Source organism: Diaporthe citri, assembly GCF_014595645.1.
Source record: "Diaporthe citri strain NFHF-8-4 chromosome Unknown scaffold_1, whole genome shotgun sequence".
In the NCBI taxonomy this organism is placed as follows: Eukaryota; Fungi; Ascomycota; class Sordariomycetes; order Diaporthales; family Diaporthaceae; genus Diaporthe; species Diaporthe citri.
Genome location: NW_025064846.1, coordinates 12,257,673 through 12,278,065, shown reverse-complemented (window position 1 = coordinate 12,278,065; position 20,393 = coordinate 12,257,673). Strand labels below are relative to the sequence as shown.

Genomic DNA, 20,393 nt, shown 5'->3' with positions numbered 1-20,393 from the left:
AGTTAGATGGATGTGTCTCTAGCAGCTGTTGGTGTGAAGATGGAAGTATTACCGGTGGCACTTTGTTGACATGAAACTCCAACTGTTGATTGACCGCTGGATGATGCCATTCTGCCAGCGACGTACAGAGGCTATCTGATATGAAAAGAGACAGACAAAGGAAGTTTTGTCATGACGACGCCTGGCCCGCAAGCCCTATACCACTCGTAAGGAAAATTCCCATTCGGCCGTTATATTACTAATCATTCTCTTTCCCTCTCCCGCCTCCTCACTTCATCAATCTTTGCTGCTATGGGGAAATAGCAAGCTCGACCGTGATCTCCGAAACGGTCGGGCTCGTGCCGGCCGGGATGGGCTCCGGCACCTTGGACTTCCACGCCTCGCCCAGGGCGAGCTCGTACACCTCCAGCTCCCTGGGGGGCCCGCCGCCGAAGAAGGGGATGTCCTCGAGGATGGACTGCATGCAGCTGTTGAGCTCCGGGGTGTTGCGGGTCGAAGTATAGACGATGCCCAGCGGGGCGAGGATGACCATGATGCGGTCCTTGGTAGTGACCAGGTTCTTGTACAGCGAGGGGATCAGCCGGAACGCCTCGAGCGCCGGCTGGCAGATGAACCTGGCCTCGTCGGGGAGCAGCAGGGGCGTCGACGGGTGCCGGGCGGCGGCGTGGCGGATGTAGTCCATGTCGTCGTCCGACAGGCGCGAGGGGTTGTGCGGCTCGCCCATCTCGAGGAGGTCCTCTAGCTGGAGGAGGTAGAGGAGGGCGGCGTTGTATGTCAGCATCTCGAGGGCCTGCTGGGTGGTGTTGAATTCGATCATGGTGGCGAGCTGTTCCCTGAAGACGGGAGTCTCGATGCTGTCGAGTTTGAGGTTGGATGGGACTTCGCGGGCCACGTTGGGGTATTTTCTGTCCCATTTCCACCGCCAGGTTCCCAGTTGCTCCCGCAGTTCACCGACCTTTTCGTGGAACGAGGCCCTGGTTGTGGGGGATATTGGCTGCTCAGAAGCGGCCATGTCGTTCACCAGCCCCGGCATGTCAGCCATGATGTCGATGAGACTGTCCAGCGCCGTCTTGGGCAGCTTCTCCCACGGCACGTTCTTCCATTTCTTGTCCTCGAGGAACGTCCTCCGACGGATTGCAAAGGACTGACAAATCTACGTCACAGGATCAGACAGAGGTATAACACAACACGTCAGTAATGAATGACGCAACGTACCAGCAAAGCCCTGCATGACCTGAACGCAGTCAGCAGAGGATCCTCCTGGAAAGCCTCTGGTCCACAGTGCTTAAGGATCTGGGCCACGCCGATATTATGTATCAACCGTAGGTCACGGTCGATGGCAAACTGAGAAGATGCCCCGAGTCAGCCGCCGCGATTCGCACAAGGAAGAGAAGAGGGGGGGGGGGACAGGGGATATTGTGGGATCAGAGCCGGTGGGGGCGAGCTTAAGTTCGGTACAGCATAAGGTGTGGACCAACAAACGTACAGAGTACATGCCCAGTATCACAATGGGCACACACAGTTGGGCGAGCTCTGTCTTGGCCCCAGGGCCTCGGGTCAGCAGGGACTGGACCTCCCTCAGGCTGCGGCCGTACAGCTCGAGGCCCATGGACTTGAGGCCCTTGTCCGAGTTGCCGGTGCCCATGTGCCCGTAGGCCAGGGCCAGACTACACATGCGGCTCGCCGTGGGGGCAAGGTCCGTCTCCCTCGCTAGGGAGAGGAACGGCTTCCAGAAGTAGGCCCAGCCGTAGGTTGCAAAGAAGTAGCTGAAGGCCATGTGCTCCTGAAACGCCGTTAGGTTCATCTCGGGCGGCGGGTCGAGCCGGCGCCGAGCCTGCTGCTGCTGCTGCCTCGTGCGCCGTGCCGCCCAGGATCTTGTAGCCGCCCCCGTAGCCGCCATCATCGTCGTCGTCGGCGCCGCCTCCGCGACGTTCCAGGGCCCGGGCCAGGCCGCGCCTAAGCTGGTGTAGGGGCGGAGGGGCGGGCCCTGTGGTTGTCAGGCTTGATGCAGGGGCTGCCGGCGGTGCTACGATGCGGGCTAGCCGTTGGGAGCCCTCTGGTTCGGTGACGACGACGAGGGATTGCATGCGCAGGCCGAGGTCGTATCCCTTGCATGCATAGCCGGACTTGAGGCACCGGAGACATGAGGGGCGCGTCCGGTCTGTAGTCAGGGACACAATGTGACGAGTCAGCGGCAAATCGAGGCACAGAATCAGATACTAGACCGGTAGACGAGATGATGGACAGCCCTCTCCTGAGCAGCGTGGGATGGCCGACAGGATGATGACGGTATGCACCTCCCCCCCCCCCACCACCCCCGAGAGGACGTCAGATTAAGGTGTCCCATCAACATCCCCTCCACCATCCCGGCCTCCTCCTGCTGCTCCTCCTCCATCCCCGTGGGCAGACGCAATACGCACCGCACTTTATTCGTCGCTTCCGGCAGGTGTGGCAGTACCCGCTGGTCGGCGGACGACCCATTTGGCCTCGGGGAGTCGCCGATTTGCCCGGGACAGGCACACCCCAAGCTAGACGGAGGTCGAGGGCTCTAAGCTGTCAGAGAGAAGGTGCCGAGAGCGAGAACGAGTCGCCTGCTAACCCGCTCGGTGCCAGCAGCAGGTCTGGGAACAGCTCGTGGCTTCCGCTGGGTTGACTCGCAGATTGGCGCGCCAGGAGGCCAGAAAATGCGGAGTGTGGACCCAGCTCGTCCGCTGCCGCTCGACTTTGGATGCCCGATGTAGAAAAGCTCGGCCGGGCCAGACCAGGGTCGACCGTTCAAGACTCGAGACGACTGAGATTGGGTTCGTGGGGAATGTTGGTTGTGGATCGGGGGTGGGTGTTGGTCGTTGATGTCGCTGGTGCTGTTGTCGGTCTAAATATCCGGGGCACGTGTGTTGTTGTTGTTGCTGTTCTCTACCACCCGTCGATGGACACGCAAAAAGATCATCCCCCCCTTGCTGTGGCAGCTGTGGCTGTTGAGGACGGCGAGGACGAGGGACGGGGGCTGACGGCAGGTGCAGAGAGGGGGGGGTGTAATATCCGGGCAGAGTAAGGTCTGCTCCCCAACCCGGCACTCCCTGAATCAGGACCCCAGCAACGCCACCCAGCACACGGCAGAGCTGGCCCAGGGGCTGGCCGACGTGGTACTGGGTGTGCCACGGCATACATTAGGCCTCCCACCCTTGGCGGCTGTCGGCTCCGACAATGGCTCCGCTTGCTCCGAATGGCGAATGGGCTCTCGGCATCTTGGAGGCCCTTTTTCCACGGACAAGCTACTTGCAGTGGATTGGTCCGGGTCACTCTGTAGATGTAATGCGGTGTGTATGTACTAGACTAGATATGTATGTACGATGTAAAAGGCAAGTTTCCACGACTTCTATGCTGTTCTGTGCCGCGACGTTGACATCACGACATCACGACATCAGACACCAAAAATATGAAATCAGAAATCACAGTCTATCGCACAGGCTCTCCAGCCATACCCTTTCCTCCGGGAGCAGGTCTAGCTCCGGCGGCACCGTGATGCCGTGTTTCGTCACCATCAGCCTGCAGTCTTCGTCGTGAGAAGTCTTGCACGGCTCGAGATCTGCAGAGTCACCGCTTGCATTCCTGTCCTTCAGCGCTTCGGGATCCGTGCCCCTCCCGGCACGAACCCTACGCCGCCGAGCCCAGAATGACCCGACTTCCTCCGGAGTCCACCAATACACCGGGAACCGCCGCTGGATGTTGTTGACTATGAACGCTACGACAAACATCACAGCTGCGCTTAACACAACCATGGGGACAAGCAACCAGCCGATGCCCGAGACGTCGTCGCTCGTCACGCCGAGCAGTGCCGTCGCGCCGGCTGGCGGGTGCATGGTCCCGGTGAGGGCCATCACCAGTATCGAGGTCGCGCAGGACAGGGCGCCAGCAAGCCAGCGAAGGTCCTGGTAGCGGGCGGCCGAGAGCTGGGAGAAGGCCGTGTTCATGGCCACGCTGATGGAGCTGGCGATGAGCTGCCCGAGCAGGGCATTGCGTGGCTGGGAGAGTGGCGAGTCGATGGCGTAGAACTCGAGGACGGCCGCCGCACCCTGGCTCGTGGTGGTCAGTCACTGTGGGAAGAAGAGAATATCCGGCCAGCTTTGGGGCGCTCCAGGGGGGGACTCACGAAGCTGCCGATGACGAGCGGTGATCCGGCTGACTCGAAGGCCGGCACATGTCTGTCGATGATGGATATCAGGGACAGCGAAGCCAGCGCCCCGATGAAGGCCCAAAAGCCGAGGGCAACATTTCCCAGCTGCGGTCGTGAGCGCCTATGGCGGTCGAGGAGGCGCTGGACACTGCCGGGTAGGAGCCTCGTCGGCGGTGGTATCAGAAAAGGGTTGATGTATTGGTCAAAGTTGACCTGCCATTGAGTCGGACGGAGCATATGCGTGCTGGCGACGCTCACTGCCGCGCTGCTCCTGTCTCGTCAGAAGAGTCTCCGGGGATTTAAGGTGTGCGTGTGCGTGTGCGTGTGCGTGTCCTAATCGTGTTGTCTCACACGAATTCAGGACCGTCGAATTGGGAACAACGTGGCCTTCGAACCCAAGGTAATGGTCACTGGAGGCTCCTGCGGATGAGAATGGACTGTGCGCCAAAGTCTGTGAGGAAGGCGTGGCCATGTGGAAGACTCTTGTCTTGTACTGTTACTTACGGCGCCTCGCGCCTTCTTAGACGCGGGACGGCCTCGACTCGCCATCTTACAGTGCGGTCTGGTGCGTCTGATGTTCCTGGCGCGGCCAGTCACCCGTGTGTAATGGCCCTGCATCTTGGAATGGCAAGAGTCAGAATTATGTCGTGACCCAGGAGGCCGTTTTCTTTACGTGATGAGCAAGCAGAACAGCGTACAAACGGGCGTCATATTAGCAAAGAGAAACTACATGGAACCCATCCCTTGTCATCTGACAGCTTTAGCCCAGACCTTTAAACAGACATCAAGGAGCCGGGAGCGACTCCAAACGAGTGTATCTCCGCGGAGGAGGCCCAAGTCGTTACCCGAACCCTCCGCCGCAGCACAACAGGACAACCGCTTCGTGGCTCGCCTTAAACAAGAGCACACGACTCGTCAGGGCGATCGGTATACTGGAGACTAGACAGAGACGGGAAGCAGGTCGGAATGTGGATAGAGATCAGCCGGTGTTGATGGGCTGTGTTGTGTTCTGTTGTGGTGGTGAGGATTGGGTGATGTCACGAGACCCAAGTCTTGGTCTCACAGCATTTGGAGGCTGAATTCAAAGGGGTACCGGGGGTGGAGGACTGTTCATAGGGGAGTTGGGTGGTCATTAAGCCAACCTTGGAAGTGGTACCACAGGGATGACAAGGAAACAACCGGCGACAACTACTCATATTGGCTTTAAATATGTCTTGGATCGCCTTTGCCATATGCTCTGATGTTCTCGCGTTCTCCACTGGGATAGCATCGTAGCATCGATTGTATGCTGTGGTATGGACAGCTCATATAAGCTTGGCTTGACCAGTGTTCGGAACATAGGAACCGACCTGGCAGCGCTGGGCCGCCTCCCCCGCATACCAGGGCCGACCCCTTTCAGTTCCACACTCATTATGGCTGGGCAGGGCTGATGGAATGGGACAAATGGGTTAGGGCGAATATGTCTGTTTCTCATTTGGGACACTCAGGAGCTCCGACACAATCGACCCCGCGTTTCCTCCCGCCGTCGACATGTCGGGGTCATCGACGTCACGAGCAACAGGGCAGAGCAGCCAGCCTCTAACCGCAAAACCTCTTCAGATCCAACAACCAAAGTGCATTTATATCCTGCGTCTTGTTGAAACATGTTCACCCTTTCGTCAAACATCTCGCCCCGCGCCAGTGGTGTAGTACGCACAAGCAGCGGCTGCGGGCGGCTGCCGTTCAGCACAGGTCACGCGTTGCGTTACGGGGGCGGGCCTCTCTTCAACCTCGGCGGCCTGGGCGCTTCACGAGAGGCCCAGTATCTCTCCAAGGAGCGCGGCATCCCGCGCACCGAGTACTCGGCCAACATCCACCTTATCCGCTCTAGCGAGGTCGACCCGTTCGCGCCGGCCCCCGGCTCGACCCGCACCGCCGCCGCCAGGGCAGCCGCTCGGGCTCAGGCCGAAGCCCACTCCCAGCTCGCATCAGCTGCTGTTCCGAATGGCAGAGCCGCCCCCGATCCCGCGGCACACGGAGGCCTGGCAGCCATGGCTGCCCAGCTGCAGGCCCTGAGGGACGAGCTCGCCGAGACCAAGAGGGTCTTGCGGGGGGTGCAGGCCAGACGAGAGAGACCTGGGAATTCCATGGCCTCCCATCTGCTCAGCACCGCCATCATACTCACTCTCATGTTCTTCATTGGCAAGGACGTAAGCCAGAGGGTCACAGGGCCGTCAAAGCCTGCAGACAGCCTTATCGAGGCACACCCCCTCGCCGACGCAGTCGACGAAGCAACAGCGCAACGCCAGAGGGATGCACCCGTCGAGGAACAAGCCCTGGCTGAGTCTGGACTGACATCTTTCGAAGGCGAGCCTGCCGTGCTGGGAAACTATCCAAGGAGATCTGTGCTGAGCGGCCTCTTCTGGGCCAGAACATGATGTGGGCCGTGTGGTTTCAAAAGGTGGCTATCAGCGGGTCAAGGCCACGTATCGAGACGTCCAGCGAGCCCGATCGTCCTCGCCACGGGGCGGTGACACAACACCATTCAGGCTCAATCATGCTGCTCGACGGTGCACAGAAACGGCATTGGGCAAATACGTTTTTGTTGGACGGGGTGCTTTCCTTTGGGCCGGTTATTTGAGCAGTCTAGGTCGGCTGTTCCTTTACGCCGAAGCAGAGCTTTATTGCCTACTGCGAACGGCACAAATGCCTGACAGCTGCAGGACCCCAGACTTCCATTGGACCCTGGATTTCCCGCATCTATGGGGTCTGTATGGGTCTTGCAAATCAAATCTCCCAGGTCACAACTGCTGCTCGTGTCTGCAAACAGGGGGTATCACCGCAAAATCCATTGCCATCGGGGCCTGAACAGGAGACTCAACGGATTTCCATGAACTCCCGGAGATTTGGCGATGGAGGTGATGTTGTTCATACAATTCATACGTAGTCACGGCCTAGTGCCAACGAGTGCGGTCTCAAGCTGTGAGATCAACAATGTGGTTTACCATGACATTCACTGATCTTCGTCCTCGTTTGACGCTGTGACCCAGGCCTACCTTGGCCTCTGGCATCCGCTCCGGGGGCCCTGAGTGCCCTCAAATCATTCGCTTGTGGGGTAGATCTCCATCTGCGGCCGCCTAGAACCAAGGCATTGCACCCGATGTGACGCAGGAGCACAGCTTCCCTCCTCGCACACACCCTTCTGCTGCTGCTGCTGCTGCTGCCGCTGCCACTGCCGTCATCGGAGCAGGTCTGCCCCCTCAGGCCTGTTGCTTCGCGGCTCCCTCAGCCAGGACCTCCATGGCACGCGCCAGCACCCAGTCCTCGCTGGGGTAGTCGGGCCCCCTGATGGCCTCGGCGACGGGCAGGATGACCGCCTCGTCAATCTCCTTGAACTTGCCGCACTGGACGTGGATCGACTGGCCGTGGCGGGCCCCGTCGGCCATGAGCAGGGCGGCCGCGCGCGCGACGGCCGAGGCGGGCTGCAGCTCGACGCCGATCTTGGCCATGATGTCCTCGAGGCCGGGGAGCACGCTGCTGTTGGTCCAGGTCGGCGCCACCGCGTTGATGCGGATCGGGAGCTTGTACGCGGCGATGATGGGGTGGAGGCCCCTTGCGAAACCGTGCACGGCGGCCTTGGCCGTGGCTGTGTCGCGGTTTTGTCAGTGTGCGATCGCCCAATATTGGATTCCCTCTGCCGGTGGCAACTCACCATAGTCGGCTGCCCGACAGCGCTGGATGCCCATCACGGAGCCGTTGACCACGACGCTGCCGCCCTCGGGCTGCTGGCGGAAGTGGTAGATGGCCAGGGTGGTCGTGTTCATGACCCCCTTGAGGCTGACATCCAGGAGGTCGTACGTCGGCTCCTTTAGGTCGCCGTTCTCATCCACTTCGGTGGAGAAGTAGTCCGCACGGGGCCCGAGACCTGCGTTGGCGAAGACATGGTCGATACGCCCGTGGATCTCCTTGGTCTTCTTGAAAAGTGCGACCAGGTCTGCCCACTTCGAGACGTCGGTCTTGATAAAGGTGACGCCCTTGTCTGCCGACTCGGCAGGGGGTGCAACATCGGCATTGATGACAGATGCTCCCAGCGAGGAGAGCAGCTGGACGGTTCCTTGGCCGATGCCCGAGGAGCCGCCTACGGGTTTTCAATGCATCGGTTAGTCTGAGGCACTATGTTTATCCTCTTTGCAAAAATGACACCTATGCTTGGTAGTAGCAGTCGGGGCATACCTGTGATGATGACCACCTTGCCCTTGAGGCCGTTCAGATCCTCGTTGTTGATTTGGAACTCGGCCATGGTATCGATACGACGTTGCTCTGGGGATGGAGACGTAAGGTTTTCGCCTACAAGCCAAGTCGGTCCACGAGTCGAATGCTTTTCTCTTATTTGGAGAGGCACGGAGCACGAGAACAGTTGCAAAGGCTTATCTTAAAAGTTAGATGTCTTTTCATATGCGTGATCAGGCCTGCGGCCTGGCCGTGATATGGAGGCGTAGAATAGGTAGGGAGTTTGCATTAAAGAATTAATTATTATAGCATATAATGCTAAGCAAAGAATATATATAAATTAACATAGCCTTCCCACTTATTTTAAGTAAGGAGGCTGCGCTTTATTATAAAGCTATGGTAAAATTAATTATTAAGCTAGTTTTAAATATATATAAAAGATATTTAAAATTAAAATGCAAAAAAAGTTAAATTTAAGTACTATTTTATATAAAAGCATAAAAAATATATTAAAAATACTTTATAATATTATTATAAAACTTTATATTTATACTTTTAAAAATTATTATTTAAGTTATAATTTTAAATAAGGATTTTAAAAATATAATTTTTATTTTTTTTAAAGCAAAATTTATAAAGTTTAATATATTTAATTAAAAAACTATATTAAGAAGCGCTTTACTTATTATTAATTATTTATATTTTAATTATTAATAATAATAGCTAAAAGTATAAAACTTTTATAAAAGATTCTTAATTAGCTATTAAGACTTATATAAATATTAACTTATTTTTATAAGGTATTATTATTAGTAAAGATAAGTATTTATTTAAAAGTTAATTTATTAAATAATTAAAGATTATTAATTAAGATTTTGCCTATTAATATTATAAATATAATTAAAAATATAATTAAATATTCTTTAGTTTATAAGGAATAAATAAAAGCTATTATAACTTTATTTAAAGGTTAAGATATTATGCTTATTGCAGCTATTAAGTATAGAAAGAGTGCTTTGCAATATATATTTATTATACTTTAAAATAAAATTATTATTTGCTTTATACCTTTAATAAAGCTTAGGAAGGAGTAAGTTAAAGATATTATAAAGAATATATAGTATATATATTTTATTTAAGTTAATGCTAACTTTTATATATAAGTAAGTTTAATAGCATAATATTAATTAAGATAAACTTTTTATTAAATTTAAGTGGGAAGTTTGCTAAAAAATATAGTATTAATATAATTATAAAACTTTTAAATTTAGAAATAAATTAAAAAGGGCGATTTTATATATATTATTATAAGTTTAAAGCAGGAATAAAATTAGCGCTTTAAGAGGTTTTTTTATAATTTAATATTTAATAGTTAAGTAGGCGTAATTATTATTAATAAAGCATATATAATTGCTATATAGGGGAAGAGCTTTTAAATTAACTTTTCTTTTATTTATTAAGTTAAAGAATTAATGCCTTGCTAAATATTATTATTTGCTTATATAGCTACCCTTAATTATATAAATTAAGATTATATTTTTAAGCATATAAGCTTAAATATTAATAATATAAAGATGATTTAAATATTAATTAACCATTTTAAACTTTTAATAATTATTTAGCCTTTTATTTATAGATATATAAAAAACTTTTAGCGCTTATACTTTTTATTAAATAGCGCAAATCCTTTTAACTTAATTACTATTATAAAAAGTTTAATATATATTAATAATAAGAATAAATTACTATAAGCTTATAAGTTATTTATTAAATATCTTTAAGAATATCATAGCTTTAACCTTTAATAAATATTAAACTTTTTAAAATGCTTTAATATAAATATTTATAAGCTAAATTAAGATTATATATTTAAAGAGTTTAAAAAACTAAACTTTAAATATTAAGTAATAATTTTAATTATATCTTTTAATATTAGCCTTAATATTAACAATATTATTATTATTATATAATTTAACTTGCTATAGTAACTTAATATATTTAACTTTTAATAATATAATAAATATAGCATAAGAAAGCAATAATCTTAAAGGTAGTTTATTATATTTATCCTTGCTTATTAATTTAATTACTTAGATATAAAGGAAATATAATTACGTTAAACTTAGCAAACTTAATTATTTAATGCTTTTTATTATAAATAAGTATATTAACTTGCTTAGCTTAATTATTTTTATAAAGTAATGCTAATAATAAATAGCATTATTAGTAAAGATAGTAATGAAAATAATATAAGGAGTATTATAAGTGCTAAGTTTTAAGCAAGCTATGATTTTAATATTATAATTAATCTTATAGCTAAGCTAGTAAATAGCTAAGCTCTTAGCATTATATCTTAAGATCTTTGGAATTTAAAATTAATAAAATGGTTTTAATTTAAAATAAAAATATAAGATATGCTAAATCTTAAGTATAAGGCATTCTTAAACTTTCTTTATTTTTAAAAATATATTATGGGTTTTCTTTAAAAGCTAAATGATTTTATATTAAAGTATAAGCAGCTTATAAATGCATTTATTTATTATAATGGTTAAGTTTATAAGGAAAATAGCTTAATATTTAAGCTTTTAATAATTAACTTTAGCTAAATTAATAAGAGTATAAAGCTATATATTAACTTTATTTAATATATAGCTTTTAAGATCCTATCTTTATAATACTTTATTAAAGCTTAAGATTTAGTATTAAAGGCATGCTATTAAGATTTAATTAATAGCGGGATATTTATAAAAAATATAATATAATAAGCTATTAACCGTCTTTATTATAAGGCTTAAGCAAGGAAAGATTAGCTTAAGAAGGTTATTCTTTAGGTAAGCAATTTTAAATAGCTTTTAAAAAAGGTTTTTGCTTTATATATATGGAAATTCCTTAATTAAAAGGGTAATATCTTACTTAGCTTGCTAAAAAACTTTATTTTAATAATTTAAGAAAGGGTAAATACTTTTATTATTATTAAATATAGTAAGCATTTAATTAAAAAGGTATTAAAAGATATTAAAGCTATAAAGCGATTAAATGTAAGTTTATAAATAGAATAATAATATATAAAATTATAGTTAGGTTAACTTAGTTAAGGTTAGCAAACTCCTTATTATATTTTAATAAGGAGCTTGCATTGCTTTATATTTGCAGCCTAAAATGCATTGCCCCTATGCTTAGCATTTATTAATCCTTCCTTAGCAATAATAGCAATAATAGCAATAATAGCAATAGTAATAATAATAATAATAATTAATTTATTATAAATCTTTTAATAATATGTATTTATTTAATTATTAAATTAATTATTTATGCAATAATATTTTATAATTTTAAAGTAGTTAATAGAAAAGGCAGTAAAGGAGGTGGTGGTATAGGTAATAGCAACTTAGGTATGTTTTACCCTTATGGTTATATTAATATATATTAAATAGGCATTTAGCAAATAAGGAATTGCCGATTAGCTTAAAGATATGTATAATATTAATTTTATTTTTTTAATTAAGCATTTTTAATAGTTTCTCTTAATGCTTATATGGAATTATATTAAGGCAAACATTTTTACAATAGCTATGCGCTATTTAATAATAAGGCTAAATAATTAGCTTATTAAGAAGTTATTAAATTTACTAATAGTTAATAAGCTTATTAATAGTAATTATTGCTGCATAAATAGTGCAGCCTTTGCATTAAGCTTTGCCTTTAATATATTTCTTATTAATAAAAACCTAATTACAATCCTTTATTAGGTTATTAGCTTATTTAGCTTTATTTGCAATAAGTATTATTGGCAGCATAGCTTATAATAAGGTTACATAAGGGCTTTTAATATTAGTTTTATACCTTTAATTCCAGGAAATATTTATTTAAATTATATATATAATGGTTGGGCTAAAGATTGTTAAATTATATTATAGCTAGTTATTAATATATTAGCATTTTAATTTATTTAGCCTATTTAGCTTTTTATTTATAGGCATTAAGTATATAATATTGAAGGAAATGAAGAGGAGGAGGAGGAGGAAGATAATTATAATATAGGCTTTGGTGCTATATTTAATAAGAACTTATATTTGTTATATCTTTTTTTAAGTTTAGCTTAAGCATTTATTTTAATTAATGGTTAAAAGCTATTTATTAATTTAAATATAAAGGTTATAAATATTAATAAAGTTAAAGGCATCTTGGCGCCTTAAAGCTAAGAATGGTTAAAGAATTATTCTTTAAGTTTTAAAAGGATGGTGGAGCTTAATAAATTAGCTATTGCGCTAATTTATTATTATTTATAAGGAGTTGTAAAATAAAAGAAGGCTTATAAAAGTAAGCTTTATTAATAAATATAAGATAAAAAGGGTAAACTGCCTTAACTTAATATTATATAAAGCATATAAGAGGGGACTTAAGGGGTTGCATCGCTATATAAATATGTAAATAGTGTTTATAGTTAGCGTTTTATTTTTTATTTTCTTTATATTTACTTTTTATGGTTGGGGATATTAATTGGTTTGCTTAAGTAGGATATAGCGCTTATTTAAATAAGTATGATTATTATAATGTTTAGCTTATTAAGTATATAAAGATTGCTTAAAGCTATTATAGGGAGTTGGTAATGGGAATTTATATTTAGGCATATAAGGGTTGGCAAATTCCTTATTTAATTTAAATAAGGAGTTTGTTAATGCTTATAGCTTTATAATATATTTACCTTATCTTTATATATAAAAATTATTAAAGGCTGCTAAAGAGTAGATTTTGTGAATTGGCGCTTTAGCCTGTTAAGATTTGCAAACTTTTACTTAAATTGAGTAGGGAGTTTGCTAATCTTGGAATTTAAGTGGTAAGTTTATAAGTCTTGGTAAGTAGCTAAGTTATTTAAAATAGCTCCTTTTATATAAATAAGTTGCTCTTTCCTTTTTATAATAAATGCTTAAATAATGTAATAATAATATATCTTATATAGTTTAACCTTTAGTTTATTATATATTTATAAGGATATATATATAATGGAGTTTAAATATAAGGGGTTTTGAGTTTAACCCTTAGTTTAAGCAATTATTTTTAGTACTTTTATATACCTTCTTTTTATATATGTATATTTATTTCCCCTTTTTTGCAGTTCTTTCCCTTTTTAAAGTATTTTAAAATAGCAATAGGGAGCGCTAATATCTTAAGTATGCATACTTATTCTTTTTTTTTTATGGTCCTTTCTTTTGTTATCCTTTATTTTTTTGTTTTTATGGTTTTATATCTTAGTTTTATGGTCTTATGTCTTATTCTTGCGATCCTTTATTTAATGGTCTTTATTCTTATAAGGAGGGGGATGCTTTATAGGGTGCTTAAGTTAATGTTTCTTCCTTAGGGATAAATCTTAGTTTTTATAATAGCTGCTATTAGGTAATTATATTATAAATTAATTATTATAGCTTTAACTTAGCATTTAATTAAGAAGCTAAATATATTATTGGAATTACTATGATTAGCTTATTTAAGAGCAAAAATCGTATTATATTTAATATTTTTTTCTAATGGAGTTATAATATTATAAAGTTAGTAACTTTTTGCATTACTTTGCATTTATAATAATCATAACTTTATGTACCTTAATATATATTAAGTTAAGAACCTTACTTAATTAAGCATAAACTTTTTATTTAATTAAGGTAGGGAGTTTGCATTTAATTAGGTAAGGTTTTTAAATTATATATAAGTTAATAAACTTCCTGTTAAAAAAAATAATTAATAATTTTATTATTATATTATTTAAGCCATTAATTTTCTTATATTAAATTAATAAGATTAATATCTTATATATTATTAGCCCTTATATAATATAAATAATTATTATTATTAAAGATAAATGGAAAGTTTTCACTATTAAGATTTTTTTCTTTAATTATAGGAATTATCCCTTAAATAATATCTTTCTTAAGCTTTAAAAATATTTAGTTTTATATATTTAGCTTTTTAATTAAAATATTTTATCCTTTTATTATAAGATTAAGGAAGTTAAAGCCTTACTACCTTAATTATTATCTTATAGCGCTATTAATATATAACTTTTAGCTAAATTAAAGAATGTTATCCTTAAGGTTTTTAAATATATAGGTTCTCTTTATATAAGTGCTAAAGGATTTCTTAATAGTTTTGCATATAGTTAATGTTTATAGGCTATACTAAGCAAGCTAAGTAAATATAGATTAAATATTATATATTAAGTTCTTATTATATTTAATATTTATAGCATAGGAATTATTAATATATTTATTAGCTTAATTAATAAGCTTAAAGCTATATTTAGCAATAATATACTTAATAAGCCTAGCCTTAAGAATGTTATTATAAACCCTCTTATTAAGGGTTACTTCCTTAGTTAAAATTTAAGCTATATTAAGCATTTTAAGTTTATAATTATATAACTTTTTGCCTTAAAAAAAGGTTAAGAGCTATATAATAATATTATAGATAAGATTATAGTTATTATGCTAAGTAGCCTTGTTAAAAATAAGCAGCATCTTAATGCTTATTATATATTAACATTAACTTTAAAACTTAATATTAATTACTTCCCTATTCTTATATTTACTTATTTAGCCCTTATAATTAAAAATTAATTAATAAATATTATTTAAAATATTATTAAGTACCTTATTAAAGATTTATTTTATTATATTATAAAACTATTAAGTATTAGCTTTGCTAGCTTTAATAATTAATAGCTTATATTAAATTAAAGCATTAATTATAAAGGTAATGATTTAGGCATTAAGATTATAATAAAATAATAGCATAACCTTATAATATTTAATATCCTTCTTATTAATAAATTTAATTTATATAAATAATAATATATTATAAAAAATAATAATAAAGGACTTTATCTTTAAGTTTTTAATATTATAATAGTTATAAAAGAAGAGCTTAATGTAATTTAACTTAATATAAAAGCTAGCTAAGAAAGCTTTTATTTACCTTTAAATTTTATAAGTATCTTAAGATTTTTGCTAATTGCACTTAATGTATTAAATATAGCTAATTATTTTATAATTACTATATATTAGGATAATATATATTTTATAAAAATCTTTATTTAAGTATAAGTACTTTTTAAAGAGCTTATTATATATATTATAAATATTAAATATCTTACCCTTATCCTTATATATAGCATTAGCTTAAAGGAAAGGGGTTTTAAAAAACCTTATTTTAATGCGGTTAATGTTAAGTAGTGGTGGATTTAGGTTTTTACTATTATAAGTAAATAGCTAATATATATAATATAAGAAAAGTTACTTAAATGCTTTATTAAAATTATTTTATTATGGGAAAAGGTATTTTTAAATTATTTATATAGTAAATTGCTGCTTTAAGTTAAAGTTTATTTATTAAATATATTTACCTTTTTAATTAAGTATTTTAAAGCATATTATAATTATAAGATTTATAAATTAATTTTGCTTTTTATTAATATAATTTTAAACTTTGCTTAAGAAATTAAAGTTATTATATTAAATTATTATCCTTAGATTATATGTATATTATTAAAGGTCTTAAATAATAGTTTCTTATATATAATTTAATAAATAGTTTAAGGTTTAATATAATAAATAAATGCTTATATTTATAAATATTAATTTTAAGATATAAATTTATTAATTATTTAAAGCATAAACTTTTTATTTAATTAAGGTAGGGAGTTTATATTTAGGAAGGAATATATAATTCTTATCTTAAAGTTAAGTTAATAATATAGTATCTTAAATATATCTTATAAGGGAAAGGTGCTTATTTTAAACATAAATTTTTTATTTAATTAAGGTAGGGAGTTTACGTTTAATTAAGAATATATTTATCTTATTTCTTAATTAAGCTAATAATGTAATATTTTAAGCATATTATATAAGGAATAAATGCTTATACTTATATTTATTAATTATAGCCTTAAGTATATAAACTTTATATATAAATTTATTAATAAGCATATTAATTATATAAATATATATACCGTTAAAAAGGAGGTATAACTTAAGAAGCTTTTAAAGAAAAGAGGTTTATTTATATATAAAGCTATATATAAGATATGATAATAAGAAGTAAATATATATTTCCTTTCCCTTATTAAGAAATAAATTAAGTATTTTCTTGCGGCTTATGCATTAATTTTAAAGGAGTTAAGAGAAAAGAAGAAGTAAGTTTAATGCTTTTTGCTTTATAATAGTTTATATATAGTTAATATTACGCTGGATATAATTAGTCCTAATAATAAAGTTTAAAGTTACTTTTAAGTTGCTTAACATACTTAAGAGCTTATTTTTTTCCTTAAATAAGCTAAAAATTAAAAATAATTCTTTATTTATAAGGTTAGCTATTTCCTTTTATAAAGATATAACTAAAGGAATATCTTCCTTTTCTTTATTTAAATTATATATTATAACTTTAGATAATTTAAGCGCTATATAAATAATAGGGTATTTTAAAGCATTCTTTATTATAAATATGCAGCGTAAATCCTTTAATTATTTAGCAAGAAATGCTTATAAATTATAGGATTTATTATTTTTTATATCTTTATTTATATTTTTATAAAGCTTTTTTTATAATATTAAAGTCTTAAAGATAATGTTTTTTAGCAATATTTTTATGCTTTCCTTATTATTAAAACTTTAATTATTATAAAAAGAGCTTTTAAATAAATTCTTTTTATAAATAGCCTTTAGCTTAAAATTTAGTTTTATAATATTATTTATATTAACTTAAGGATTTTTATAATTATGCTATATTGCTTAAATTAAGTTTATAAAAAGTAATATATTTAATAAAAGAAGAAATAGGTTTAATATATTAATATATAGGTAATTAAATATAAAAGGGGTTGCTGGGTATTAATGGGCTGCTTAAGAGTTTGCATAGGGCTGGGAATTTGCATATATTAAGCATAAATTAATTATTATTATTAATAATATAGGAGTTAGGATATAGTAAAAATAATACTAAAATAATTGCTTAATTTTATAAATTTTAAAGTATATATTAATATTTAATAGTAATGTAGTTTCGTGGTAATGCAGGCAATTCTTAATTTCTATGGATAATTATAATACCTTAGTTATGATTGCAATTATAATTTGGTTATAAACCTTTGCCGCTTATGTAACGTCCCTCTTTCCCTAGCCATAATTATATAAGTCTTGGCAGACTTCTTACCCAAATTACGTGGGGAGTTTGCGCTAAGTCATGCAGGCAGAGGAGGTCTGTGAGTCAGAGATAAGCAAAGGCTCGCTTTTACGGCCAAGGCTGCACGAACAGCAGCCACTTCCAGTGCTGGACGGCGACGGTCTCGTCCCATTTAGAGTTCGATGGCCTCATCCCCGGTGTCGATAAGGGTCGCTATCTCGACAAACATGCCCAGAAAGGGGTCTGTCAAGCTCGCACGAAAAGGGGCTGGAGTCTATCAGCCAGTGTCACCCCCGGTAGCGCGTGGTGCAGTAACAGCCGGCGTGGACCGTAGCAGATCAAGGTGCGCAGCGTGCAGCGGGTGGCTTGCACAGGTGGATCGCATTACCAATGTACGACTCAGACGACGCAACGCCATTCGAGAAAGCCCGCTGAACCCATGCACGAGTGGGACTGGGCACTGTCGGACCCCCGTCCCCAACCCCACAGCAATCCATGACAGACGCCACGAACGGGTGCCCGGTAAAAAACACACCTCTCAAACGCGAGGCCAGGGTGGGAGTCCGTACAACTGGAGACAGAAGATGGACTCTTTCCGCAGAGCCTCCCAGCTGTGATGGAGATTTTACCACGATCCTGCACAGGAGAAATGATCAATCCCAGGCCGGACGTGAGTGGCAATAAAACTTGACTCTCACAAGCCCCTGTCCTGACAGCTCGGCACTTGGGGCGACACATCGTGCCAATAGGGAATCATCCATATCCGGGGTCTCGCGAGTGAAGCCTGGGCTTGCCCTGAACACTGCGCCGATATTGGCGAGCCGGAGAAGCTCAAATCAAGCCCATACTCTTCCTACAAGGACAGAACAAGCCGCGCTTGCCAACAGACCTGCCAGATTCTCCATTGTTTACCGATTCTATACGTGTATTCTCGCCGACACCCGATCCTCAGAATCCGGGTGAACCCCACGCCACGTCACACAGCACGCACAAGCTGCCGCCGCCATGGTCGATCCCGCCGGCGATGGCGTCGTCGCCCTGCATGTCACCATTGCCATGCTAACGCTGAGTTGGGTAACGCTCAGCGCACGGCTCGCGGTGCGTAAATGGCTGAAGCCAGAGGCGATGGGGGCCGACGACTATCTGATGTTCGCTGGTCTGGTACGCGTTCCCACTTACCCGTCCCGTCGGTGCAGGCAAGTCTCGTGGAGGGCAGATGATTGACACTCAGCCTCAGATCCTCTACTCGGTGACATGCGCCCTAGTCATCGTCTGCTGCTTCTACGGCGCCGGGCAGCACTCGAAAGATCTCACCCCGCCTGTTATCATGCACGGGACTAAGGTGAAGATCCCCAGGCGGTCAGCCCTCCTCATGGGGACAGCAGTTGACGATTCCCACAGCTGTTCTTCATCGCCGAGTTCTTTTATTCGTCATGTACGGTGCCCATCAAGTCCAGCATCTGTATAACCCTCCTCCGCATCGCTGATGCCCGCCGTCGGTTCGTGTGGACCATCTGGCTCGTCATTGGCGCAACCGCCGTCGCTTCCATTGTGTTCATCCTCGTCATCGCCAACATCTGCCACCCCATCACGGCGCTGTGGGGCGAGACGACCGGCGTCTGCAATCCCGTCCTCAACAGCAGCGTCAGCTTCTTCTTCTCGGCCGTGTCCATCGTCACCGACTTGACCCTGGCGATCCTGCCCGCCATCCTGCTGATCCCCCTCCAAATGAGATGGCGAGTCAAGATCTCGGTGGCCCTGATGCTTGGCCTCGCTGCTTTGTGAGTGCTCATTGCACACCTACTGGGTGTCTTCGTCAGCCCCTCAAGCCCATGAAGCTGACCATCTCACTAGTGCGAGTTGCGCAACCATCATCCGCCTCCGATACCTCACACTGTACAATGACCAGGCCGAGTTCATGTTCAGCACGGGCCAGATCGGGCTATGGTCCGTAGTCGAGGAGGGAATCGGCATCTGTGCTGGATCGATGCCCACTCTGAAGCCCCTGCTCAGCCTGTCCATCTTTGGCGGAAGCACCAATGCCAGTCATGATCCGAGCCGGGGCACCCTCCCTTTATCTGCATCCAACCAACTGAAGCAAAGCGAGCAGGGAGAAGCCGTCAAGATGGAGACTATGCGCTCGCCGCGGATCAGCAAGAACAAACAACGCGGGTCCTCGGATGACGACAGTCTGAAGCACATATTGAAGGAGACCCGTGTTACCGTGACGGCCGAGACGTATAATACGAATGATGATGCATGGTCGAGGAATCAGGTGCTGGGATGGGACAACCGCGCCGGTCGGTAAGGGTGTCGGCAAGGTTTGATACCCGTGACACACCATGTGGCTTATTCGAGAGGTGGCACGCACAACTTGGGCTCACTTGTGCAAGAGACGTCGCTACTATCTGGACTGGATGGTCTATCCTGTTTGCGCAAGCAAAAAACACGGAGCTGACGCCAGCCTCAAATGTCTCATGTCGGATGAGACGCCGAGACGCGAGACTCGTGCAACGAACGATGCGGACATGTCGAGAGAGCGTCGAGACTCACTTTAGAAGCCACCTCAGCCACAAAAAGATTGCAAATGCTGGCCAAAAATCATCATATAAGCATTAGATCCTTTTGCATGTGAGCTCCAATACTCAAGGACATAGGCTGCCAGACGAAAGGTCATGGCCTGGGTGCATTATCCAGTCTCATAATCTGAATTTCTTGGGGCATTATTCTACCTGGATAGCTGAGCATTTTTTTCGTTGCAATTCTGGCAATGGGATAGATTTGGCCCTGTTCAATGACTTCTCGCGAGTGGACTGAAAGTGAGGGGACTTCAAACTCT

General features: G+C 41.3%; 5 protein-coding genes across 5 annotated transcripts; 2 read left to right on the top strand and 3 right to left on the bottom strand.

The window, feature by feature from the left end:
* Positions 1-289: 289 nt before the first annotated feature.
* On the bottom strand, positions 290-4,411 carry INS49_003200 (uncharacterized protein; the record flags this gene model as incomplete). The annotated part of the gene is made up of 5 exons (XM_043163995.1): positions 290-1,153; positions 1,216-1,344; positions 1,487-1,987; positions 3,483-4,073; positions 4,151-4,411. 5 exons carry the CDS (start codon positions 4,409-4,411, stop codon positions 290-292), a joined length of 2,346 nt encoding a protein of 781 aa, XP_043032501.1.
* A 1,406-nt stretch (positions 4,412-5,817) lies between these two features.
* INS49_003199 (uncharacterized protein) lies at positions 5,818-6,591 on the top strand (the record flags this gene model as incomplete). The annotated part of the gene is made up of 1 exon (XM_043163994.1): positions 5,818-6,591. The coding sequence occupies one exon, from the start codon at positions 5,818-5,820 to the stop codon at positions 6,589-6,591; it is 774 nt and encodes a 257-aa protein (XP_043032500.1).
* An 822-nt stretch (positions 6,592-7,413) lies between these two features.
* Positions 7,414-8,453, bottom strand: INS49_003198 (uncharacterized protein; the record flags this gene model as incomplete). The annotated part of the gene is made up of 3 exons (XM_043163993.1): positions 7,414-7,799; positions 7,866-8,291; positions 8,387-8,453. The coding sequence occupies 3 exons, from the start codon at positions 8,451-8,453 to the stop codon at positions 7,414-7,416; spliced, it is 879 nt and encodes a 292-aa protein (XP_043032499.1).
* A 9,273-nt stretch (positions 8,454-17,726) lies between these two features.
* On the bottom strand, positions 17,727-18,051 carry INS49_003197 (uncharacterized protein; the record flags this gene model as incomplete). The annotated part of the gene is made up of 2 exons (XM_043163992.1): positions 17,727-17,821; positions 17,943-18,051. 2 exons carry the CDS (start codon positions 18,049-18,051, stop codon positions 17,727-17,729), a joined length of 204 nt encoding a protein of 67 aa, XP_043032498.1.
* Positions 18,052-18,559: 508 nt separating this feature from the next.
* Positions 18,560-19,862, top strand: INS49_003196 (uncharacterized protein; the record flags this gene model as incomplete). The annotated part of the gene is made up of 4 exons (XM_043163991.1): positions 18,560-18,715; positions 18,786-18,896; positions 18,956-19,335; positions 19,409-19,862. 4 exons carry the CDS (start codon positions 18,560-18,562, stop codon positions 19,860-19,862), a joined length of 1,101 nt encoding a protein of 366 aa, XP_043032497.1.
* Between the last annotated feature and the right edge of the window lie 531 nt (positions 19,863-20,393).